At 54.2% G+C, this 20,222-nt stretch overlaps 2 protein-coding genes across 2 annotated transcripts in view; both read right to left on the reverse strand.

Moving 5' to 3' along the window:
* Positions 1 to 1,774: 1,774 nt before the first annotated feature.
* On the reverse strand, positions 1,775 to 5,747 carry LOC309577279 (transforming growth factor beta activator LRRC32-like; the record flags this gene model as incomplete). The annotated part of the gene is made up of 3 exons (XM_082289168.1): positions 1,775 to 3,718; positions 4,266 to 4,314; positions 5,683 to 5,747. 3 exons carry the CDS (start codon positions 5,745 to 5,747, stop codon positions 1,775 to 1,777), a joined length of 2,058 nt encoding a protein of 685 aa, XP_082145294.1.
* A 2,484-nt stretch (positions 5,748 to 8,231) lies between these two features.
* EDA (ectodysplasin A) overlaps positions 8,232 to 20,222 on the reverse strand; it is a gene marked incomplete at its 5' end in the record, with an annotated part of 61,329 nt that continues 49,338 nt past the window's right edge. Inside the window, 6 exons of the mRNA XM_082289430.1 lie at positions 8,232 to 9,406; positions 10,788 to 10,912; positions 13,214 to 13,265; positions 13,368 to 13,402; positions 14,202 to 14,381; positions 17,445 to 17,474. Of these exons, the coding sequence (XP_082145556.1) occupies positions 9,155 to 9,406; positions 10,788 to 10,912; positions 13,214 to 13,265; positions 13,368 to 13,402; positions 14,202 to 14,381; positions 17,445 to 17,474 (674 nt within the window). The 3' untranslated portion in view covers positions 8,232 to 9,154. The remainder of the gene's footprint in view (positions 9,407 to 10,787; positions 10,913 to 13,213; positions 13,266 to 13,367; positions 13,403 to 14,201; positions 14,382 to 17,444; positions 17,475 to 20,222) is intronic.

The raw sequence follows: 20,222 nt of genomic DNA on the forward strand, positions 1-20,222 counted from the left end.
TTTTAGTACGTTTTTCAGCAGATGCTTCAATCCCCAGAGAAACTTCCGGATCAGCAGCTGCTGTCCCCAAGTGCCACTGCCCCGAAGGGGTCAACCCCCGCCAGCTGCTGCTCCGCGGGGACACGACACTGGATAAACACGGCTGGGGACACTCAGGATGCCCGAGGCAGCGCCTGGCACCGAGTGCCGGCAGCACATGGTGTCCCTGAGCACCCGGTGGTACGTGGTGTCCCCGCCCGTCCCCAGCTCCGAGCCTAACGCGAGGAAGATGCCGGTGGGAGCGGCAGCACAAAGGGCAGGACATCTCCTGGTGCCACGAGTGGGAAGCTCGGCCTGGGGAGGGGTTAAACGAGGAGCAGAGGCCACAGAAATGCACCAGAAACACCCAGTGAAGGCACTTTGGGCCCCGAAGTGTCCCTGCAATGTCACCGACTGCTGGGGCAGGAGGCTGGCATGGCATCAGGGATGCGCTGAGCTCACCCACCTGCTGTCCCAGCACTTGGGGGGCACTGGAAAAGCAAATCCCTGCCCCAGGGACAGTCTGAGCTCACCTGGGGACACTGGGACAGCAGGTTCCTGCCCCAGGGAGCTCAGGTGCCACCCGAGGACAGGGGACACAGTGCTGGGGAGAAGCCCCAGGTGGGCACAGCAGCTCCTGGGACACTCCATGCCCAGAGCCCAGCTGGCTGCAGCTCCCCAGGGACGGCAGCTGCGGACAGCACTGGGGACGGAGCCGGCAGGGGTGGAAATGTGGGGGCCACCAAAGTCACCATGGGTCCTGGAGCTGGGTGCCCAGCAAAGGACAGGAAGCTGAAGCCCTGACATATCTGACACCAAAAATGCCCTTTTTGCTTCCCAGTAAAACCATGATAAGCTTGAAAGAAAAAAAAAAGGAAGAAAATGAAGTAATTGGGATTTTAAGTAACTTCCAAACCCTTTTGTTCCCACAGCTCCAACCCACCAGGTGTGTGTGGAGGTGACTGGGCCCAGCTGGGGACTTCCGAGGTGGAACCAAATGGATGTGAAACGCTAAAGAGTTCACTGCAGCCTCAGTTTTATACTTCCTGGAGCTGGCCCAGCCCTTCAGGTGCTCCCACTCTGCCCTGGGAAGCTGGATAGGTCACTCAAGGGACAGATGGACAACACCACACAGTGACAATCCCACTCAACACCTCCTCTTGCTGCCTTCCCGAGCTGGGGTCTGAGCCCCTGGATCATCCCTGGCTTTGGGGGGTGTTCAGAGAGTGCCAAATCCATCCCCCCTCCCTTCCCCAGCACTGTGAGCCACCACCAAGCACCATTCCCATTCCCACTCTCATTCCCATTCCCTGGCTGCTTCTTCCTGGAAAAGGGAATGCTTCAGGAGCAGCAGCAGGGATTTAGTATAGCTATTAAACCTTCTTAAAGGGGCTACTGGGCAAGCTGGGAAACAGCCAGGTGGTCCCAGTGGAGACAATTCCCATCCAGCTGAGCGTGATGTGGAGGAAGGCGGGTGATCAATGCAGCCAGCCCAGGGCTTGGCTTCTTGTGCTGAGTGATGGGAATGTGTGATGGCACCCCAAATCCCATGTTTAATTCCTGGCAGGGATCAGAGGGGATGGGGCAATCTCCCTTCCGGAGAAGGGGAGGTGGCTCAGAGCCCAGCACCCTCCACGCTCCCGCCACTGGGTTCGCAAATCCCGCAGGTACCAGTGAGACCGAAACCACAATAATATTATTAATATTAATATTATTAATAATAATTAGAGTTCTGACCCATGGCTGCAGGTCTGGGCTACACTTTGGTGACGCTGTCAGGTGGCCTCTCCTCGGCTGGCCCCTCTCCTTTGGGATAGGGCTGGGAGACTCCCACCCTGTTGCTCCCGAGTCCTGCACATTCCGGAGCCTTCTGCCCTTTCCTCAGGAGGCAGAAAGCCCAGGCACCGAGGAGGGAAAGGCCCATCAGGGCCACGAGCAGAGCCAGGGAGGCAGTGCCCTTGGGCTGGGGACAGATCCAGTGGGGAGTGCCGGTGATCCTGGCTGAGATATTCCGGCCGTGCTCCTGGAAGGCACAGCGAGCTTGGGGCAGGTCCAGCACGGCCACACTGGCGGCACGGAGCGCGTCCAGCCAGCCCAGCGAGCAGCAGCTCCAGGGGTTCCCCGCCACGGACACGGCCCTCAGGCTGTGGGACCAGCTCCCGAGCTTTCCCAAGGTCTGCAGGTTGTTATCCCGAATGTCCAGGCTCTCCAGTGGGGAGCAGGAAAGCCCCGAGGGCAGCAGGCTCAGGCGGTTGCCCGACAGGTCCAGCACTCGGAGCGTGCCCAGGCAGGGCAGCGCTGCCTGGCTCTCGTCCATCAGGTTGTCCCTCAGAGAGAGCTCCTGCAGGGACAGCTCCAAGCCTCCCAGCGCTCCTGTGGGTATGGACAAGTCCCTGTTTCCTGACAGGTCCAGGGAGTGCAGCAGGGTCCGGTTGAAGGCGTAGGGCTGCAGCCTGGAGATGTTGTTCTTGGACAGGCTCAGGTGCTTCAAGTGAGGCACGTTGTAGAAGGGGGTGCAGGTGTCTCCGGGGGCTGACGTGTGAGAATCCACTCCCAAATCCCTTCCCTGGTCACTCACCTGGCTCTCACAGGGCTGAAGGCTATTGGAGCCCAGATCCATGGATTCCAGGTGAGGCAGGGAATCGAAGAACCAGCGTGGCAGCACACGGAGGGCGTTGCTGTGGAGGTCCAGCGAGCGCACGGACAGCTCCGTGCCATTGGAGACAAGCTCCCTGGCCACATCCCGGAGACAGTTCCTCGCCAGGCTGAGGCTGTGCAGGGTGCCCAGGCTGTGGAAGAAGGAAAATGGGAACAGCTCCAGGCGGTTGTTGCTGAGATCCAGGTCAGCCACGTGTGGCAGAGTGGCTGTGGGATGCACGGTCCTGTTGAACCTCTGCATCTCCTTGTAGAGCAGGACGAAATCCCTGGGATGGGGTGAGCCTGGGAGCAGGGAAGCAATGAGGTTGTTGGAGAGGTTTAAGTGTGTGAGATCATGGGCTTTGGGGAGCTCTGGGAACGAGAGGAGTCTGTTATGGCTCAAGTCGAGCATTCTGAGCAGGTAGGGCTGCGCTCCCTCCTCGGAGGAGAACAGCTCCAGGGCGTTGTGGCTGAGGTTTAAAACTCGCAGCTGCGTGAGGCTGAAGCCAGAGACACAGTGCAGGGAATTCAAAGCCAAGTTCAGCACCTCCAGCTCTTCCAGAGGCTCGAAAGCTCCCTCCTGGATCTCCATGATGTAGTTGTTGCTGAGGTCGAGCTGGCGCAGCCGCGGTGAGCTCCGGAAGGTCCCTGCCAGCAGCTTGGTCATCGTGTTCCCGGAGAGATCCAGCACCCTCAGGCTGGTTAGGTTGCTGATGTACCAGCTGGCCATGTGGCTCTCCAGGTTATTCACAGACAGGTCCAGGACCTCTATATTCCTGAGCAGATGGAAAGCTTCCCCATTAGCCAAGTAATTCCGGTCCAGGTGGTTTGATCCCAGGAGGAGCGAGTGCAGCCGAGGCAGCCGAGCCAGGGCGGTGGCTGACACGGCTTCCAGCTGGTTGAAGCACACATCCAGGTACTCCAGCTGCCCAAATCCTGGCATGGTGCTGCCTGACAGGTTTTGAATGAAGTTGTTGGAGAGTTCAAGGTACTTAATTCCTTGGCCAAGCTCCTTGGGAAACTTCCGTAGGCCAACTCCTTTGCAAGACACCTTCATGGGGCTCTGTGGAGAGACAGGAAAGGTGGGAATGAGGGGGGGCTACAAGCCACAGCTCCAGGTGAGCCAGCAGCTGGCCAAAATGGGCACGAGAAGCGGGAATGAGCACTGCTCCCCCTTCCCAAGCCCAGCTGGTCCAGAGCATCCCTGTTTAGGCAGAGCAAGGGTGCTGTGTGGGCTCCACCTTTCCTCTCGCCCTGGTTTCCTCTGGAGCTGGGAACCTGGATGGGGAGCAGCTGATTTCTTTCTGGGGTGACAGAAACCTGCTGTTCCCCATCCAGGCTCCCAACTGCCTCACCAACATCCACGGGAATCCCTGCACTCCATCCTCTGAGCACCTCAGGCACGGCAGGGACCTGGGAGCATCTGGATGTAGGGGACCACCTCAAAGGAGCTCGAAGGCAGGAAAACAGAGGAAAAGCTGGGAAAGTTAAAGAGATGGAGGCTGGAGGGAGGTGAGAGCCACAGGGAGGAGATCCAGAGGGATGCTGGCAGCCCCAGCCACGCTGCTGGAGCCATCCCAGCCCAGGTGCTCCTTGGAAAACAGCCTTACCTGCTGGCACAGCGTGGGGCTGGGCCTCGCCTCCGGGCTAGCCCCGGCTCTGAGGATGGGCGAGAGCAGCCAGAGCAGGAAACATCCCCGAGCAGCCCAGAGCATGTTGGGCTGCGGGCGCCGCCAGCCCCGTCCCGCTCCTGCGGCGTCGCTGGCAGGCTGGGCAGGAGCCAGGCTCTGTATAAATAGGCTCCAGGATGGGATGGGGGAAGGAGATAAGGCATGTGGGTGTTCGTAGCTACGGAAGTGGGAAAAGAAAGACATCAGCTCGCAGAGGGGGAAAAAACGGCACAAAGCCACAGGGAAGGGAAAGAGAAACGGCGGGATGGGGAGGAGGCAGCTCAGGTGACCGGCCGGACCCGCTGTGACATCAAATGCCAGCAGGCAGAGGTGGCACGTAGGAAAGCTGAGAGGGTTTGGGGGAGTTTCCCTGTGCCAGGGACAGGCTGTGCCAGCTCCCGGGACACCAGGGGCAGCTGGCGAGGGCTCTGCAGCCATCCTGAGCCAGGGACAGCTCCTGGCTGTGGGATCACCTGACTGTCACACCCGGGCGGTGACATTCCCTCCCCATCCCAGCACAGCCCAGCCGAGGGGACTCTACCCCTCTCGGGAAACAACAGCTTCCCAGGGCTCGGCGCCCCTTCCCAGCGGGATGTGCAGAGCTAGAATTCCCCTCCTCCTCCTGCTCCTCTCCCTCCCCAGGGGTCTGCGGTGTGCAAGCGCTGGGCTCCGCGCTGTCACACCCCGTGCCCCACCTGGGCTGCCGGCTCACCTCCTCGCCCAGGGCAGGAACCAGAAGGGAACTGTCCCTGCGGCAGCTCCAGGTGGGATCTGCGCACCCGGAGCTATGCCCCACCCACAGAGACGTTTTTTTTGTGGTGGCATCTCCTGGTCCTTGTGCCGCCTAGTGCTGACACACTGCTTGGGGACACGCCCCTCATGCTTCACGGGGCACTCTCCAAAATGCACAATTTGGGGTTTTTTGGCTCAGTGTGGCCAACTCCATGTGATGGAGCGACTCAGGCTGCTGAGGGGTTGTCCAAGGATGTGAAGTTTCAGCCATGGAGCTCATGCTCTAATCCTGGAGGTGTCTGGCAGGAAAAAAATAATATATAGACATAAAATACATAAATAAATAAATACAGATTATTTATATATATATATATACACACACACAGTTACACATCTGGAATGTTACCCCTCACCCTCTGACAGCTGGCGTGGTGGGGGACACTTTGTCACCTCAGGATGTGGCTCAGCCTCGGGCTGGCCTGGTGTCCCCAGCATCCGGAGCAGGCAGGACAGCGGTGACAGCCCAGGGACAGCGTTTTGGGCTGATGCCCCGCGGTGCCGGGCCGCAGCTGTGCGCACACAGCACATCTGTGCAGATGTGAGCTCCTGCCAGGGAAACACCGACCTCTGGATGACCCCCCGGCCCTCCCGAAAGCGGAACCGGCCCCGGGGGCGCTCCAGCCCCGGCATGTCCGGCCCTGCCACGCCCGGGGAACTCCGGCCTGTCCCCCTGCACCCCAACTGCTGGGCATGGGGCTGCGCGGTGACACAGCCCCTGTCAGCAGCTGAAAGTCCCTGATTTGGATCAGGGACTTCTGCAGAGAATCCCTGGGCATTTGCATCCCGAGGCTGTGAACTCCCTTCGCGGGAGCACCGGGCGTGAATCGGACCCGGCAAACACCGAGAGGCTTTTCTTGGATCACGGTAACGGCAGAGTGAACCACACGGCCTGAACAGGGAGAGATCTGCTCTGAAACCAGCTCTCCTGTGCTTCCTGGCCTTCCTGCCCTCCACGCTGGCTCCCAGGGCTCCAGCAGGATCTGTTGGAGAGATTCCCTGTTCCCCTCGAGGCTTTTGTGGGAGAGGTCTCCAAAGGATGTGAGGAACGAGTAGCAGGACTGAGGTGTGGAGGGAGCAGGGACAGAACCACCCACCCAGGTCACATCCCTACCACGGGTGATGGGCTCCAGCCTGGGTGTTCGGGAGCAGAAGGATACCTGTTTATCCAAGTCCATGGGATCTGCCCTTCCTCCAGTGCATTCTCAGGGCATTGGGAAGGTGACTCCTGACTGTCCCTGATGAGGGGACAGTGCCTCTCCCACCCCTGAAGGATGGAGCTGTCCCCTCACAAAGCACAGCCAATGCTCTGCTGTGCCCATACAGACCTTCCATGGGAGCTCCTGGTGTGGCTGGGAAAGGACATCCCACTGGGAACACTGAGAGCAGGAAAAAGCTGGATTTGCCAAGGCCACCTGCAGCCAGCTTTTCACTGCTCTCCAGCTCCAATTCCATGTCGCCAACTCACACTTCGGTTAGTGTGAGCACCAGAAAAAGCCTGTTAACACATTCCATCAAGGAATTGCTCCCTTCTCCATCCCAAGCATGCACCAGAGGGAATTTCCATGCAGGAATTGCTCTCTCCTGCTCTCCTCCAATATCCTGAGCACACACCAGAGGGGACAGCAACACTCCAGCCTTTTACAGATCCTGCCAGCGGGGGACGAGGAATGCAAACTCCACGTTATTCATGGCTGCCCCCAGCCTTGCTGCTCAGGCCTGTTCTAAAGCGATCCTGTTAACGATTTGCTTCATGTTCTCACTGCACACAGTTGTCCCGCTTCATTCTTGTCACAGGAACATGTCCCTCTTAATCCATTTGAAAGGAAAGAAAACCACAGATCCCAGTGAAGAGCCCCCAAGGCTCTTGCCCGTCCCACATGTCGAGGCTGAAGGGAGGAGAAGCCACTAAAAAGGCAGAGCAGCCCATTTGTCACGCAGTTGTTTCCCGAAGCACACGGCTCCTGTGAATAGCGAGGCCGCGGCCAACGCCGCTGCCCCGAGGAATTTTTGTCTCCCAAGAACTGCAACACTTGGCAAGGGACACCACTCGCTAGGGGTGGAGCCAGGAATGCTCCAGGCAGGGCGGACCCTCCGTGGCCACAGCACAGCGCTGGGACACGTCCCTCCCACACCCTGCAGGTGACCATGAGCCACCTCTGCATGGAGCCATCCCCGAGATTGTGGAATCACACGACTGGGCTGGGAGGGATCTTAGGGATCAAACAGTTCCACCCCCTGCCATGGGCAGGGACACCTCCCACTAGCCCAGGTTGCTCCAAGCTCCATCCAACCTGGCCTTGGACACTTCCAGGGATCCAGGGGCAGCCCCAGCTTCTCTGGGCACCCTGTGCCAGGGCCTCACCACCCTCACAGGGAGGAATTCCTTCCCAGTATCCCATCTAACCCTGCCCTGTGGCAGTGGGAAGCCATTCCCTCTTGTCCTGTCACTCCAGGCCCTTGTCCCAAGTCTCCAGCTCTCTCCAGCTCTCCTGCAGCCCCTTCAGGCACTGAGGTCCCCAAAACCTTCCCTGCTTCTGGCTGAAGGGGCCACTTCGGGACTTGTCCCGTTTCCACACAGGCTGCAACTTCACTCCCCTCCTGAAAGCACAAACAGGCTCTGGAAAGAAACACAGGGAAACAAAACCCAACCAAGCCGAGCAAGTGTGAGCCAAGGGCTGACACAACAGAGCAATTTGTGCCTCTGCCCCAGCTCCAGAGCATCTTATGGCTTTAGGTCTCCCCAGCTGAGGGGAGGTAACGGGACAGAGTTGCTCAAGAAGCCAAAAGAAACAATAGTGTCCCAGCTCCTCTATTAGTCACCAGAAATCGAGTTATGACTAGACTCAGCAGGGCTCAGAGAAAAGAAAAAGTGGTGACTTCATGCTGGACCAGATTTTAAAATCCCATTTTTTTTCCTTTGCTAAAGTCTCCATCACCACTTATTTTAGGTAGGAGGGTGCCAAAAGGAAACGGGTGGGGGGCGGAAGGCTAAAAACCACATCTAAAAGCAGGACAGTTGCTATTAAAACAGAAAAAAAAATTTCCTGTTTGAATATTTTATTCTTAAACATAACAAACTTCCTCCGAGTGTTGTCACAAGTACTTGTGGCTGCTCTACGTGGCCCGGTGAAGCCTGTAGAAATGTGTTCTGGTTTGCAAAATATTAATTAAAAAGAACAAAACAAACCCCCCCCCAAAAAAAAACAAAACAAAAAAACAACCAAAAAACCAAAACCAAAATACCCCCAGCCCAACTCAACTTGCTGTAACAGCAGCAGTACTTGCAGGCAGCCCCTGCTGGGGCAAGGTTACCTCTGGGATAAGGGCAGGAGCTGAAAGGAGCAGAGGCCTGGACCCGGGAATCGGTGTTTTCTTTGGGATTTGGTGGTTTCTGGAATGTGGAGGCAGTTTGCTATCTGCTAAGCCTGCTCTAGTTATTCCTCTTCCTCTCGCACTTCCTGCTTTTGCTTCCAAGCTCTAGGTCGAGGCACTTCTCCTCCTCCTCCTGAGGATGAATGTAAACACCACTGACCCTGTCTCACCCAGCTCCCCTCGCCCCCGGCCCTTCCAGCTCCCCCTGGGAAGGCAGGAAGCCAGAACCCCTTCCTGGCTGTCGTTAGCGTGCACAAGCAGGAGCCTGGCTGGGATTTTGGGACAGGAGTCCGTGTCCTCCCACTCCCGCCTGGGATGCTCTCGCCAGTGCAACATCCGAGCAGAGCCCCCAGCTCTCCCACCAAGCCTCGTGTGAAGGTCACAGAGCAGAGTATCAGTGCAGTAATACTTGAAATACTGAGACAAGGCACACCCAACAGCCTTTCCTCCTCACAACGCTCTCCCCACCAGCGTTTCGGTTTGATCCGAGTCTCCCCGCGAGTCACAGAGGACAGTTGTGCTTCCTGCATTCACATATAGGAATAAATAGCTCTGGATCAGTTTCCTTTATGGCCGGATTACAGAACCCCTGAAATACTGATACGCTTTATGAACAGCAGCACTGTGCAGTTCCGTGGGTATCCTTGGCCACGCCAAGTTCCTCTCTAGGATGCCGGTGCATCTCCCAGGCGGATGGCCCCAAAGAAAGTCGTGTGCTTGCTCATGTTGATGGAGATGTCAGCGTGCACCATCTTCACGGCGATCTTCTGCCTGGCTTTGAGCAGGCACACCCCGGCCGTGTAGCAGGTGTTGAAGTTGGTCTTGCCGGTCTCGATGCTCCGAGTGCATTGCAGAAAGGGCTTCTCGTCCACCACCACCTCGTAGCTGGCGAAATCAGTGAAGTTGATGTAGTAGACCTGATGTGGGGCAGGGAGAAGAAAGGTGTCAGGGATGGGATTGGGGTGTGGGGAGCAAGTGCAGCGTCCTAGGGGTGTGTGCAGCCCCTCCTAGCCCCAACACCTGCACTCACAGGCGACTTGTGCGAGGCAGGAAGAGCCCCAAGCTCACCAGGAACTTCTTTTATTCCGTTTCAGATTGGCCCAAGCATGCAAAATCCCCTGAATCCATGTGCCTAAGGCTGAGCTACCATCCTGCTGACTCCAGGGAAGGGACGCACCTGCACAGAGCCATGCAGGGCTCCCTGTGTGCTACAACAGCTTCTCATCCCACACACAGACAGACACATTCCACTGAAGGCCTCTTGCACTTACCTGGCCAGTCCTGCTTCCTGGTGCCAGGAGCCTTCTTTAGTGGTGACATCAGAACTGCCCTAAGGTGCACTGGGAGCTGCCTCCTGCGTAACTGGACTCGGTGCTTGCACAGGCACGAGCTACTACAGGGAAAAGGCTCTCCCAACCTCCACAGCTTGGAAGGAAATCACCTCACAGCGTTTCTACTGATTGAACTCCCTGATTTCCAAGGCCCTGTAACTCCACTTGTCCTCACTTAACCCTCTCCCACACTCTGATCCCAAAGAACTGCAGGAGGAAGACCTGTCCAAGGAGAAGTCAGTCTCAGGGAGATGCTTCTTCCTGAGAGAGGAAATCCAGCCCTTTTGGAGACAGGAGCTGCCTGAACACTGAATCCCCTTTTTTTTCCTTGGTGGACCACAAATGATGAGGCTTCAGTGGCCCAACACTGTGGCCAGCAATCAGCATCAAGCACTTGGGAAACAGTAATACTTTGGCCCATGTGGAGTTGTATTTTCTGTCCCCATCCCAACTGGACAGGTGTCACCAGTTCCACAGAAGAGCACCTGACACCCATGGCCCACTTCATCCCAGAGCCAGTGCTGGGGTGGAGCTACACGGAGCAGGGTGAGGCAAACGGAGTCACCTGGGCTGGAATCTGGCCAAACCACCTGGGCTGGGAGTCCAGAGTGACACAGCTCCAAAATAACCCCAAATGACCAGCGCTGGGGTCCTTTAAAGCGCTGAGCTCAGCGCCCTGCCTGCAGGGAGGTTCGGAAGGCTCAGGGAATGACCGCACGGATAACTGGGGGGACGAGCCCGGGACTGGCGGCTGTGGGGTGTGCTTTCAGTGACTAATCCCTGGCGGGTGGTGTCCCGGCGGTGACAGGGGTGTGACACTCCTCCCCACACCCATCCTGAAGCGGTTACAGCTCCGCACGAGCTGTTGGCATTTGGTTGTTGTCTGGAGCCCTCTCGTGGTTCATGCAAGGCTTCCACCGGAACACAAGAATAGGAGGAGTTAGCCTAGGACCGTACTCACTTCTACCTGACTATAGATGAAGTATGTGCCGTCCACCAGTACCTCCAGCTCCCCACTGCGGGCATGCAGCTTAAACACCTTGGGGTTCAGAGTGATGCGAGACCAGTCATTGAGGACTCCACCTGAAAGATCTCAGTATGAGAAAACGGCGGTCACTCAGTACCCGTCAGGAGGAACAGCGCAGGAGCAACACAAATACAGTCACAGCACGACAGAGAGCAGGGAAATTGGAGAGGGAATCCCAGGATTGCACGCTAGGGAGTGGGAGCAGGGACTCCTCTCTAGCTCTGAGCACACCACGGCTTGTGGGGTCGCCTGTCCCTCCAACCTTCCGTGTTCTCATCCTCAAACCCTTGTGCAAGGTCTGTTGGGCTCTGCTCATCCCAGGGCTGGACACAGACCTGCCTCCTCCTGACCCTGCAGCCGAGCTTGTTGGATCCCTATTCTCTACTGTGTCCATGGGAATGGTTACCAGGGAACCACCATGGAATGGGTTGGGTTGGAAGGGACCATCAAGATCATCCCGTTCCACCCCCTGCCAGGAGCAGGGACACCTTCCACTATTCCAGGGTGCTCCACGCCCCATCCAACCTGGCCTTGGACACTTCCAGGAATGGGGCAGCCACAGCTTCTCTGGGCAACCTGTGCCAGAGCCTCCCCGTCCTCACAGGGAGGAATTTCTCCCCAACATCCCATCTAAATCCACCCTCTTTCAGCTTAAAGCCATTCCCCCTTCTCCTGTCACTCCAGGCCCCTGTCCCAAGTCCCTCTCCAGCTCTCTTGGAACCCTTTGAGGCACTGGAAGGGGCTCCTTGGAGTCTTCACTTCTCCAGGCACATGGAGAGCAGCTTAGGGCCACACGATTGATTTTAATTCTGGTGTTCCTTGACTTCACCATTCCTGACTTTGTCATTGGGATAATTTTAACAAACCCTTTGCCATTACAACTCCTAAGGTTTTTAAAAACAAAAAGGAAATTGCATCATATCACAACACAGAACCCCTAACTGGGGTCCCTCAACACAGTCAGGGATTTATGGATCCACCACCCAGTCCTCTGGCACCAGGATAACTGGGACAGACCTAGGGACAGACTTTGCTGGGAGCCTCAAACTGAGCCAATCTCTGTAGGTGCCTCAGTTTGTCAAATCCCACTCTCTTCCTCCCAGTCTCCATCTGCCTCTCCTCTCCCTGCCCCCAGCTGGAGCTCGCCAGGCTGGCAGCTGGACAGCATTCCTGGCTCCCAGCTCTGGATTGTTCCCGAGCAGCAGGGAAGGACACTCACAGGGCATTCCCGCTCTTAGAGAGCAGCGTTCCCTCTGGAAACCCTCAGCATTCCCAGTAACGAAGGGATAATTGCTTTCTGAACGTAAGCAAACAGCGTCTTTTCCCTCACATTGTTCCTGGGAATGGGCGGTTTCCTTTTAATTTTGGGGAGCTGTAAGCACACGTCCCTGTCCATGAGAAATTCCAGCTGCCGCTGCTCACGCCTGCCGAGAGGGAAAGCTGCCTTCCCACAGAAGCAGTGGCCAGCCCTCCTCATCCCACGTGTGAGGCAGGAATTCGTGGACAGGGATCCTGCAGCCCCTTCCTGCTGCCCCCACCCTCGGGAGCCGCGTCCCTCCCAGTCTGGGACTGGGGTAAGGATGGATGGATGCGGTTCCTGAGGAGCTGCATATGGGGACTCAGGGAAGGGACAAGGCAGCTCCTCTCCAGCACAGCCAGAGCAGGGAGGCAGGAGGTGATGAATGAGCCCCAGCTGTTGGCAAGGAGAGCAGGAACTTGGGGAGAATTTGGATGAGGATCCGGGAAGGAGGAGGAGGAGAGCGAGGAGCTGCCTGCGATGGGAAGTGGCTCGGCCGGATCTGGGATTCCAGGCTCTTGGTGGGGGCAGAGGTGCTCAGGGGATCCCAGGAAGAGCTGGTGGCTGGACGCCTCTGTGTCCTCACACCACTGGGCCTTCCCTGCCTTAAATTCCCGGGAAACTGGAGGAAAATGGGCAAGTGGGGATGAAACGGGACAAGGATCCACTGAGGGCTTAAAATAGAATGGGGGGAAAAAAGGCCTGGTCATGGAGGGGCTGGGGAGGCACAAGGTGTACCTGGAGGTCAGGGAGAAGGGAGAGTTAGTGGGATGGAATTACTGGGATGTACAGAACAAGAAAAATCTGGGAGATAACAGGAGCTCAGGGGAAATGGGGATGGAGACTCCACACTAGACTCTTCTCAGGGGGTCTGGGCAGGGGTATTGGAAGGCAGGGATGGGCAGGGATCATCTTGGAGCTGTGTCACGGGATGGATTAGGATCCAGGTACGAGGCCATGGGTGCAGGTAAAATCTGGGAGCTGTGTCATGGGATGGACTGGGACCCAGGAATTCTATGGGTGCAGGAGGGGCTCTGCCCAGTACCCACAATTATCAAGAGATCCTTACCATTCTTCACTTGGATTGCTGAGCCTTGGCCTTGGAGATGGACCACAGCTGGCTGCAAGGGAGAGCACAGGGATTGAGGATTAGCGGGAAGCATCGCACCAGTCCACAAAAATCCCCCCCAAAGCTGGGTTTTCCCATGGAAAGATCAACCCACCTGGATGTCTCTGGAGCTGGCCTTGTCTGTGGCACCTGCAAAAGGCAATTCCACATCGTTGAAGAGGAAGGTTGAGTGAAAAATCCCATAAATAAAACTTCTTTTACCCCAAAATAACCCTTAAACCCCCTAACAAATAAATTTTTTTACCCGAAAATAACCCTGAAGCCCCCATAGAAATCACTTTTCTTACCCCATTATAACCATTAAACCTCTGTTTTAAGAGGAGGAGAGGTATGGGGTGCAGGTAATATTAAAATATAAAAAATAGAAATATTAAATATTAAAAAATACTAAAAAACACATAAGGAAGAGAAAGATTCATCCAACATTTCCCTGTTTTATTCCTGGCATTTCTGTCCAACCATCAAAATTCTTCATTATTAACAGGCTTCTACTAGAAGGAAAAATTGCACAACTCATTCCCTGATCCACAGTGGGAATAAAACCTCTTGGCTGCCAGGATGCCAAGTTTCCCTCTGCAGGTCATTCATTGCATCCCCTTCCCTGCAAGCCAAATCCTAATTAAGGAGGAGATGCCTGTGGCAGCACAGCACGGAGCTGAGGGGCTCCTGCTGCTCCTGGCCATTTAGAGCCATGGAATCCCAGAATCCCACAAATCCACGATGGTTTGGGTTAGAAGGGACCTTAAAGCCCATCCAGTTCCACCCTGTGCCAAGGGACACCTTCCACAGGTTGCTCCAAGCCCTGTCCCACATGGCCCAGGACACCCGAGTCCTGCCCCAGGCCGTTGTGCCATCGCATCCGTGACACCTCCGGCATTCCCAGCTCAGCATTCCCAGCCTGGAGCAGAGGGCACGGACGGATCCTTACCTGAGGGGCCCTGCACTCCGGGTGGTCCCTGAGGGCCCGGCGGGCCAGGGGGGCCGGGCGGTCCCATCACGGTTGTGCCTGGAATTCCGGGGATGCCGGGAATGCCGGGGGGACCCTGCGGCCCGGGAGGCCCTGGTGGCCCTTGGGGACCGTTGGGCCCTGGAGGACCAGCCTTTTTACCTGGAAAACACAAGGACAGGCATCACCTGTGGAGCTGCAGGAAATGGGGGATTGGGGATGGGTCACTCCTGGCTGCAGGCAGGGATGAGGAGGAGCCTCAGGACAGCTGGGGTGGGTGTCCCACAGCTCCACACCACCAGGACAATGCTGCCAACAGGGCAGGACTGGGTCACCACCCTGCAGGCTCCTTCCCGTTGGGAATTACATTTAAACGAGGCACCGGGGCTCTCCAGGGCCTCCCAAGGGATGGAAGCTCAGGGGGTCTTTTCCCACAGCTCTGGTCACAGCTCTGGTCACTCTGCTCTCAGCACAGGGTCAGTCCTCAAATCCCATGCCCCGGAGCTGGTCACATCCCTACAGATCTGGGATGATCTCTGGACACGGCCAGGATGCTCCCAGAGCGCGTTCCAATGCACCCAGCCCAGGCTGGAGTGCTACAGTCCAGATGAACCACTCCACAGTTACTCAGATTGCTGGGTTTTGATGGAAAACCGGGATAATCCTTCCTACCTGTTGCACACTAGGATTTAGAGATGATCCCCATGGCTCGGTCTCCCTCCAGAGGGCAGTTCAGAGCTGAGCTCCAGCTCCACTCCAGCATTGCTGGAGGAGCCCCTGTGCTGCTTGTTCCTCAAAATAATTCAGTATTTTGGGCTTTGGATGGAGGGAGGGGCTTGGGAAGGACTAAACCCATCCGGGCAATGGAAGCACTGGAGAACTGTTACAATCATAGAATCCCAGGATGGTTTGGGTTGCAAGGGACCTTAAAGCCCATCCAGCTCCACCCCTGCCATGGGCAGGGACACCTTCCACTATCCCAGGTTGCTCCAAGCCCCTGTCCAACCTGGCCTTGGACACGCCAGGGATGGGGCAGCCACAGTCTCCCTGGAAAACCTGTGCCAGTATTTTACCAGCCCTGTGGTAAAAACCTTCTTCCCTACCATGATCCTCAAACACCTCACATGTCCCAAGGAAGAGAAATGGCACAGCCACATCAGGAGTTGACTCCTACATACACAGAGTGGGATGAAACAAGCTCTGCAGGGAAAGCCTGGTCCCTGCTCTCCTCATTTTCCATGTTCCTGACAAAAATGATGTTCTTTTGATGTAGTTTTTAAAATGCCACTTTGGAACAGCTTTTCTGCCAAGGAGCATAAACGGAGCAAAATCACTTCAATTGCTGCCACAAGGTCCCCAGTAGGACAGAATTAAACTCGTTTTTAGATGACAGCGGCAGTTGGGATATGAAATTATGGTTGTTGGAATAGTTTCTGAGTACATTTATGTACTTGTTTCTCTACTAATATCAATCTTTGTAATGGACAGAAGTGTCAGGAAAAATCCATCTGTTTTAGCACAGGAGTGAGAATCTCTGGATGGCCACTAGCCAGGAGCAAGGGCACAAGGACATTAGGGTGGGACAACTGTGGGCGTAATTGAAATGTGCAGAAAATGAAGTTAAAGCAAGCAGGGGTGAGTAAAGTCACACTGGTGTCCTACAAGAAGTGAGAAAAGGCTTCAGGGGACAAATGTCCACAGCAATATGTCTGTCCAGATCAGCAGCCATGACTTCCAACCTGAGCTGGCCGCAATCCAGCCTTCCTCTAATCCAGTACTCCTCCTCCTCGGGATGATGGCGTGCTTTGGAAATGATCCCCTTGAACTACACCCATTTTCCCTAAATCACACCAAACTCCTCTCACTGACACCCCCCCAATCGAGGCCATCCCAAGGGAGGATTGCAGACAGGGAGCTGGGAGTGCTGCTGCTGTCACTGCAGGCTTCCCTTCCCAAGAGGGATGCACATCACAGCTGGTTTAACTCATCTGCCTCCGAAATCTGCTCTGCTACTCAGGGAGCTGCTGCTTCAGCAGTGACACAACTGCTCATCCCAGCGACACATTTCTGTGCTTTCCCCTCCCTCAAGGCATTTCAACCACTTCTCTGCATTGACAAACCTCACAAGACAAAAAATATTCTATTTATTATCTGACAGCTCCCTTATCAGGTCTCCAAGGAGGGTCCCAGCACCCAAATCCCAGCCTGCCAAGTCTCCGGTGCCCGTACCCACAGGCTCCGAAACTCGGAGCAGGCAGAAGCAGGGAGTTCTCCAAAACCCTCGCTCATCAAACAATGAACTGCAACTCAAAGAATTAAATGTGACAATACCATAAAATTAAGCTACTTTATACAGCTGTATGCAATCCAGCTCCATGAGATCCCCCTGCCCCTCTGGAATTGCTCCGGAGGCTGCAGCCATCAGTTGCTTTTTGTTGGGCTGATTGAAGGCGGGTTGAGCTTTGTTAGGACAAACTTCTCCAACATAAAATTTTACGCTGCTTCTCAGAGCAAATACAAATGAAGTTGCTAAGTGTGGCCTGTTCCCACCTCTCAGCTGTGGCTCTGGAGTTTGCATCCAAGGATTAAAGCCATTTGATGTGCTATTACAGTAGCACGGACACGGAAAACTCGGCTGCTCAGATCCTTGGCTTCACTCAAGCTCCTGGTAGTAAATGTGGGACCCTAAGTGTGGGACCCTAAGTGTTCCCAGCAGTCCTACAGAAACAAGGATGGCATCAGGAACCCCCCAAACAGGGCTGCCTGAACAACCCAAATCCCAGCAATCCTTTGCAAACTGCCTGAGGAACAGCATCAAATCCACAAAACCCTGAGGGCTGAGCAACACCCAGAAGGGGCTCATAAAATGGCAACACAAGGAAAAGTGGGATGCAAAGTGTGTCCACGCCGAGTTTGGTGGGTCTGAAGGAGAATCCAAACTGCAGGTGGGCAGGATTGGGATGAATTTTGTCAGGGCTGGCAAACAGCAACAACTCCTGGTATTTGGCACTGACTCAACTCAACTCTTCAATTGGAGAACCTTCAGGATTACTTCTGTACAACATAATTAACTTCCTTCAGTATTTAGGGAAGTTTTAAGGGGTGCTTATGGGTGTTATTCCAGCCTTTCCTGGAGAGGGAAGCTGCCTTTGGTTTCTCCCTCGTGTTTGCCAAAGAGAATTCACAAAGCACAGAAAGGAAAATTCAGTTAAAACTCAAACTTACCCTTTTTCTTGTTTTTCACTGAACTTGGACCTACAAAGGGGGAAAAAAAAAGAAAATTAGTGAAATTCAGGGATCATTCCATCAGAGAAAATCCCCACTGCCATTTTGTTTTCCAAGTGGACAACGGAGGTACTTGTGACCCATGCAGCAGCACAGGAATGGCCTCAGCTGAGAGCAGTAACCCAAATTTCAGAGCATCACAGAGTGGTTGGGGTTGGAAGAGACCTTTAAAGATCATCTGATCCAACCCCCTGCTGACTCCTTGTGAGCCAAGTTGTTTAAAAATAAGAATAAAACCCTAAAAAACCACAAAAGCAAAGAATTATTCTGAACTGGCTGTTTGAAACAATGGGAACCCAAACCTCCCGAGCACGGAGAGAAAATATTTACAGTGAAGTTGAGAAATGACAGGACTTTGTGAGCAGAGGCTGAAGTGTGAAACATGTTCCACTGCTTCCCCAAGAATTCATCACGAGTGGGAATGAACTGCAAAAATCCCCAAATACTCCCTCGCTATTCATCAGGGAAATCCCTCTAAAACCTGGGGTTTAGCACAGCAATGACTGAAGTCAGCTTTAACTGAGATAAAATTATAACCAATTGAAGATAATGAGGGTGCTTTGAGTCTGAGGGGGTGGGGAAAGGTAAATTCCCAACAGAAGAGCCTTTTTCCCATGCATAATTAGAGGAAAGGACCAGAGAAATTACCCATCAACCTTACTGATTCCTTTCCAACAGGAATATTGATTTTCCTACATTGTGCTGTTGGGTCATGGGAAAATGATGGTGTTACCTATAAAGGACATTATTTCTAAATGGTATTATCTAGAATTTTAGGGAGAAATTCTTGCCTTTGAGGCTCTGGCACAGGGTGCCCAGAGAAGCTGTGGCTGCCCCAACCCTTGAAGTGTCCAAGGCCAGGCTGGATGGGGCTTGGAGCAACCTGGGATAGTGGAAGGTGTCCCTGCCCATGGGGATGAATGAGCTTTAAGGTCCTTCCAACCCAACCCAACCCAGCCCATTCTATGATTCTCTTATCTAAATGACAATTTCTGCTAATTTACTATTTTTAATAATATTTTTATAGTATTTTTTATAGTATTCACAGGTTGGACAGCACGTGGGTTCCTAATGACGCCATCCCCGTATCCCACTAGGAAGCCACACCAGACTGCAAAACCTTTTAGGCTGGGCAACCAGGTTCCTGATTCTGCACTTCTGAGCCCCACCAGTCCTCGCTGTAGCCACCAGCCAGTGAACAACATTAGAAGAAGAAAAAAATCCCATTTAAAGATCCCAGCCCATCCCAACCCAGCAAGACGCGAGCGGCTGTGCCTCGGCAGCCCTCGGAGTCACGAGAGTTTATTTCATGTTCCATAGATCCCACCATTAGCACCAGAACCAGAGTGAAAGTACAAATAGCTGCGGCCAGCCAGACACATTTGGGCTGGCTGGATCCAATTAGCTTCAAAGATGACTGGGAGGAATGAGAACCACATGGGATGTCAATGTTCGCAGTCTATATTACAACACACGCATCTGTTCCAGGCACGGCAGAGAGAGATGTTATGGATCTGCAAGTGGAGCTTTCGACAGACACAAAAATATTCCTGACACGAGGGGGGAAAAAAGCCAGGCTTATTAAGCTTGGGAGCTTCTGAGTCTCTCTGGGGTTTGCATCTGTTCGCCTCCCGAGAGCAGGGGGGGATCGTTTAATTGGACTGCGGAGCTGAAGCTTCTGATACAGCAGAATTTCCCTCGGTTTTGCTCAAAATGGGAAGTTCATGAGCTACTGCTCCATTTAGGCTAAAATGGTAATAAATTACTGAGTCTAAGCTGAGGGCCACCAAAATTTCAGATCAGTATTCCTCTCGGAACTAAAGGTGCTGAGGCACAAGGCTTGAAAACTTGGCTTGATGGATGTTGTCCCAACACTGACGTGCAGAGGAGAAAAATGGTAATTAAAAAATCCTTTCTGCCAGGGTTTTCGGAGGCCACAACCCAATATTTAAACATTAAACTTGTTAAAATATTTTAAAACACTTTTCAAAATATTTACACTTGTTAAATGCAGTGGTTGAACACACAGATAATATCATTATAATATCATGGATGCCCCATCCCTGGAAGTGTCCAAATAGCCAGGTTGGATGGGACTTGGAGCAACCTGGCATAGGGGAAGGTGTCCCTGGCCGTGGCAGAGGAACAAGGTGAGCTTTAAGCTCCTTCCCACCCAATCCAGTCTGGGATTCCATGATATATCTGACCCACTGGTTACCTCTTAACTGATGGTTAAATACCTACAAGTTAAGCAAACCTGAGTCTTTCCTAGACCCTTCTCCCGCACTGCCAATCCCACCTCCCCATCCCATTCCTCCAGTGGAAAGGCTTCAAGACTCAAAGCCTGTTATCCAACCCACGTTTATTTACTGTAGCTTCATGCAGGCCTTGATTCCAAGGATAGTCTCAGAGAAAACTCTGGTTTTTTCCGCTCCAAGATGTGGATCACAGGTGTATCCACCGTGTTCCTCCACTGTACAGGCGTACAAAAAACCAAATTACAGACTATCTTCTGCTGCTCCAGAGTCTGCAGACCTGCCACCTTCATGGAGAAGGAAACTGGTTTGACTTGAAGAATTCCTGACTGATCAATGTATCCCATCCCTGATTTCAGGGACTTTGCCATGCTGCAGTTGAGGATTTATTCCAGTCTTGATGGGATCCGAGAGCAACCCAACCTCTCAGCTGTTCCCTGGCACCTCTTTGCCCTTCTTTACA

Source organism: Coloeus monedula (genome assembly GCF_965178545.1).
Source record: "Coloeus monedula genome assembly, chromosome: 12".
Taxonomy (NCBI): domain Eukaryota; kingdom Metazoa; phylum Chordata; class Aves; order Passeriformes; family Corvidae; genus Coloeus; species Coloeus monedula.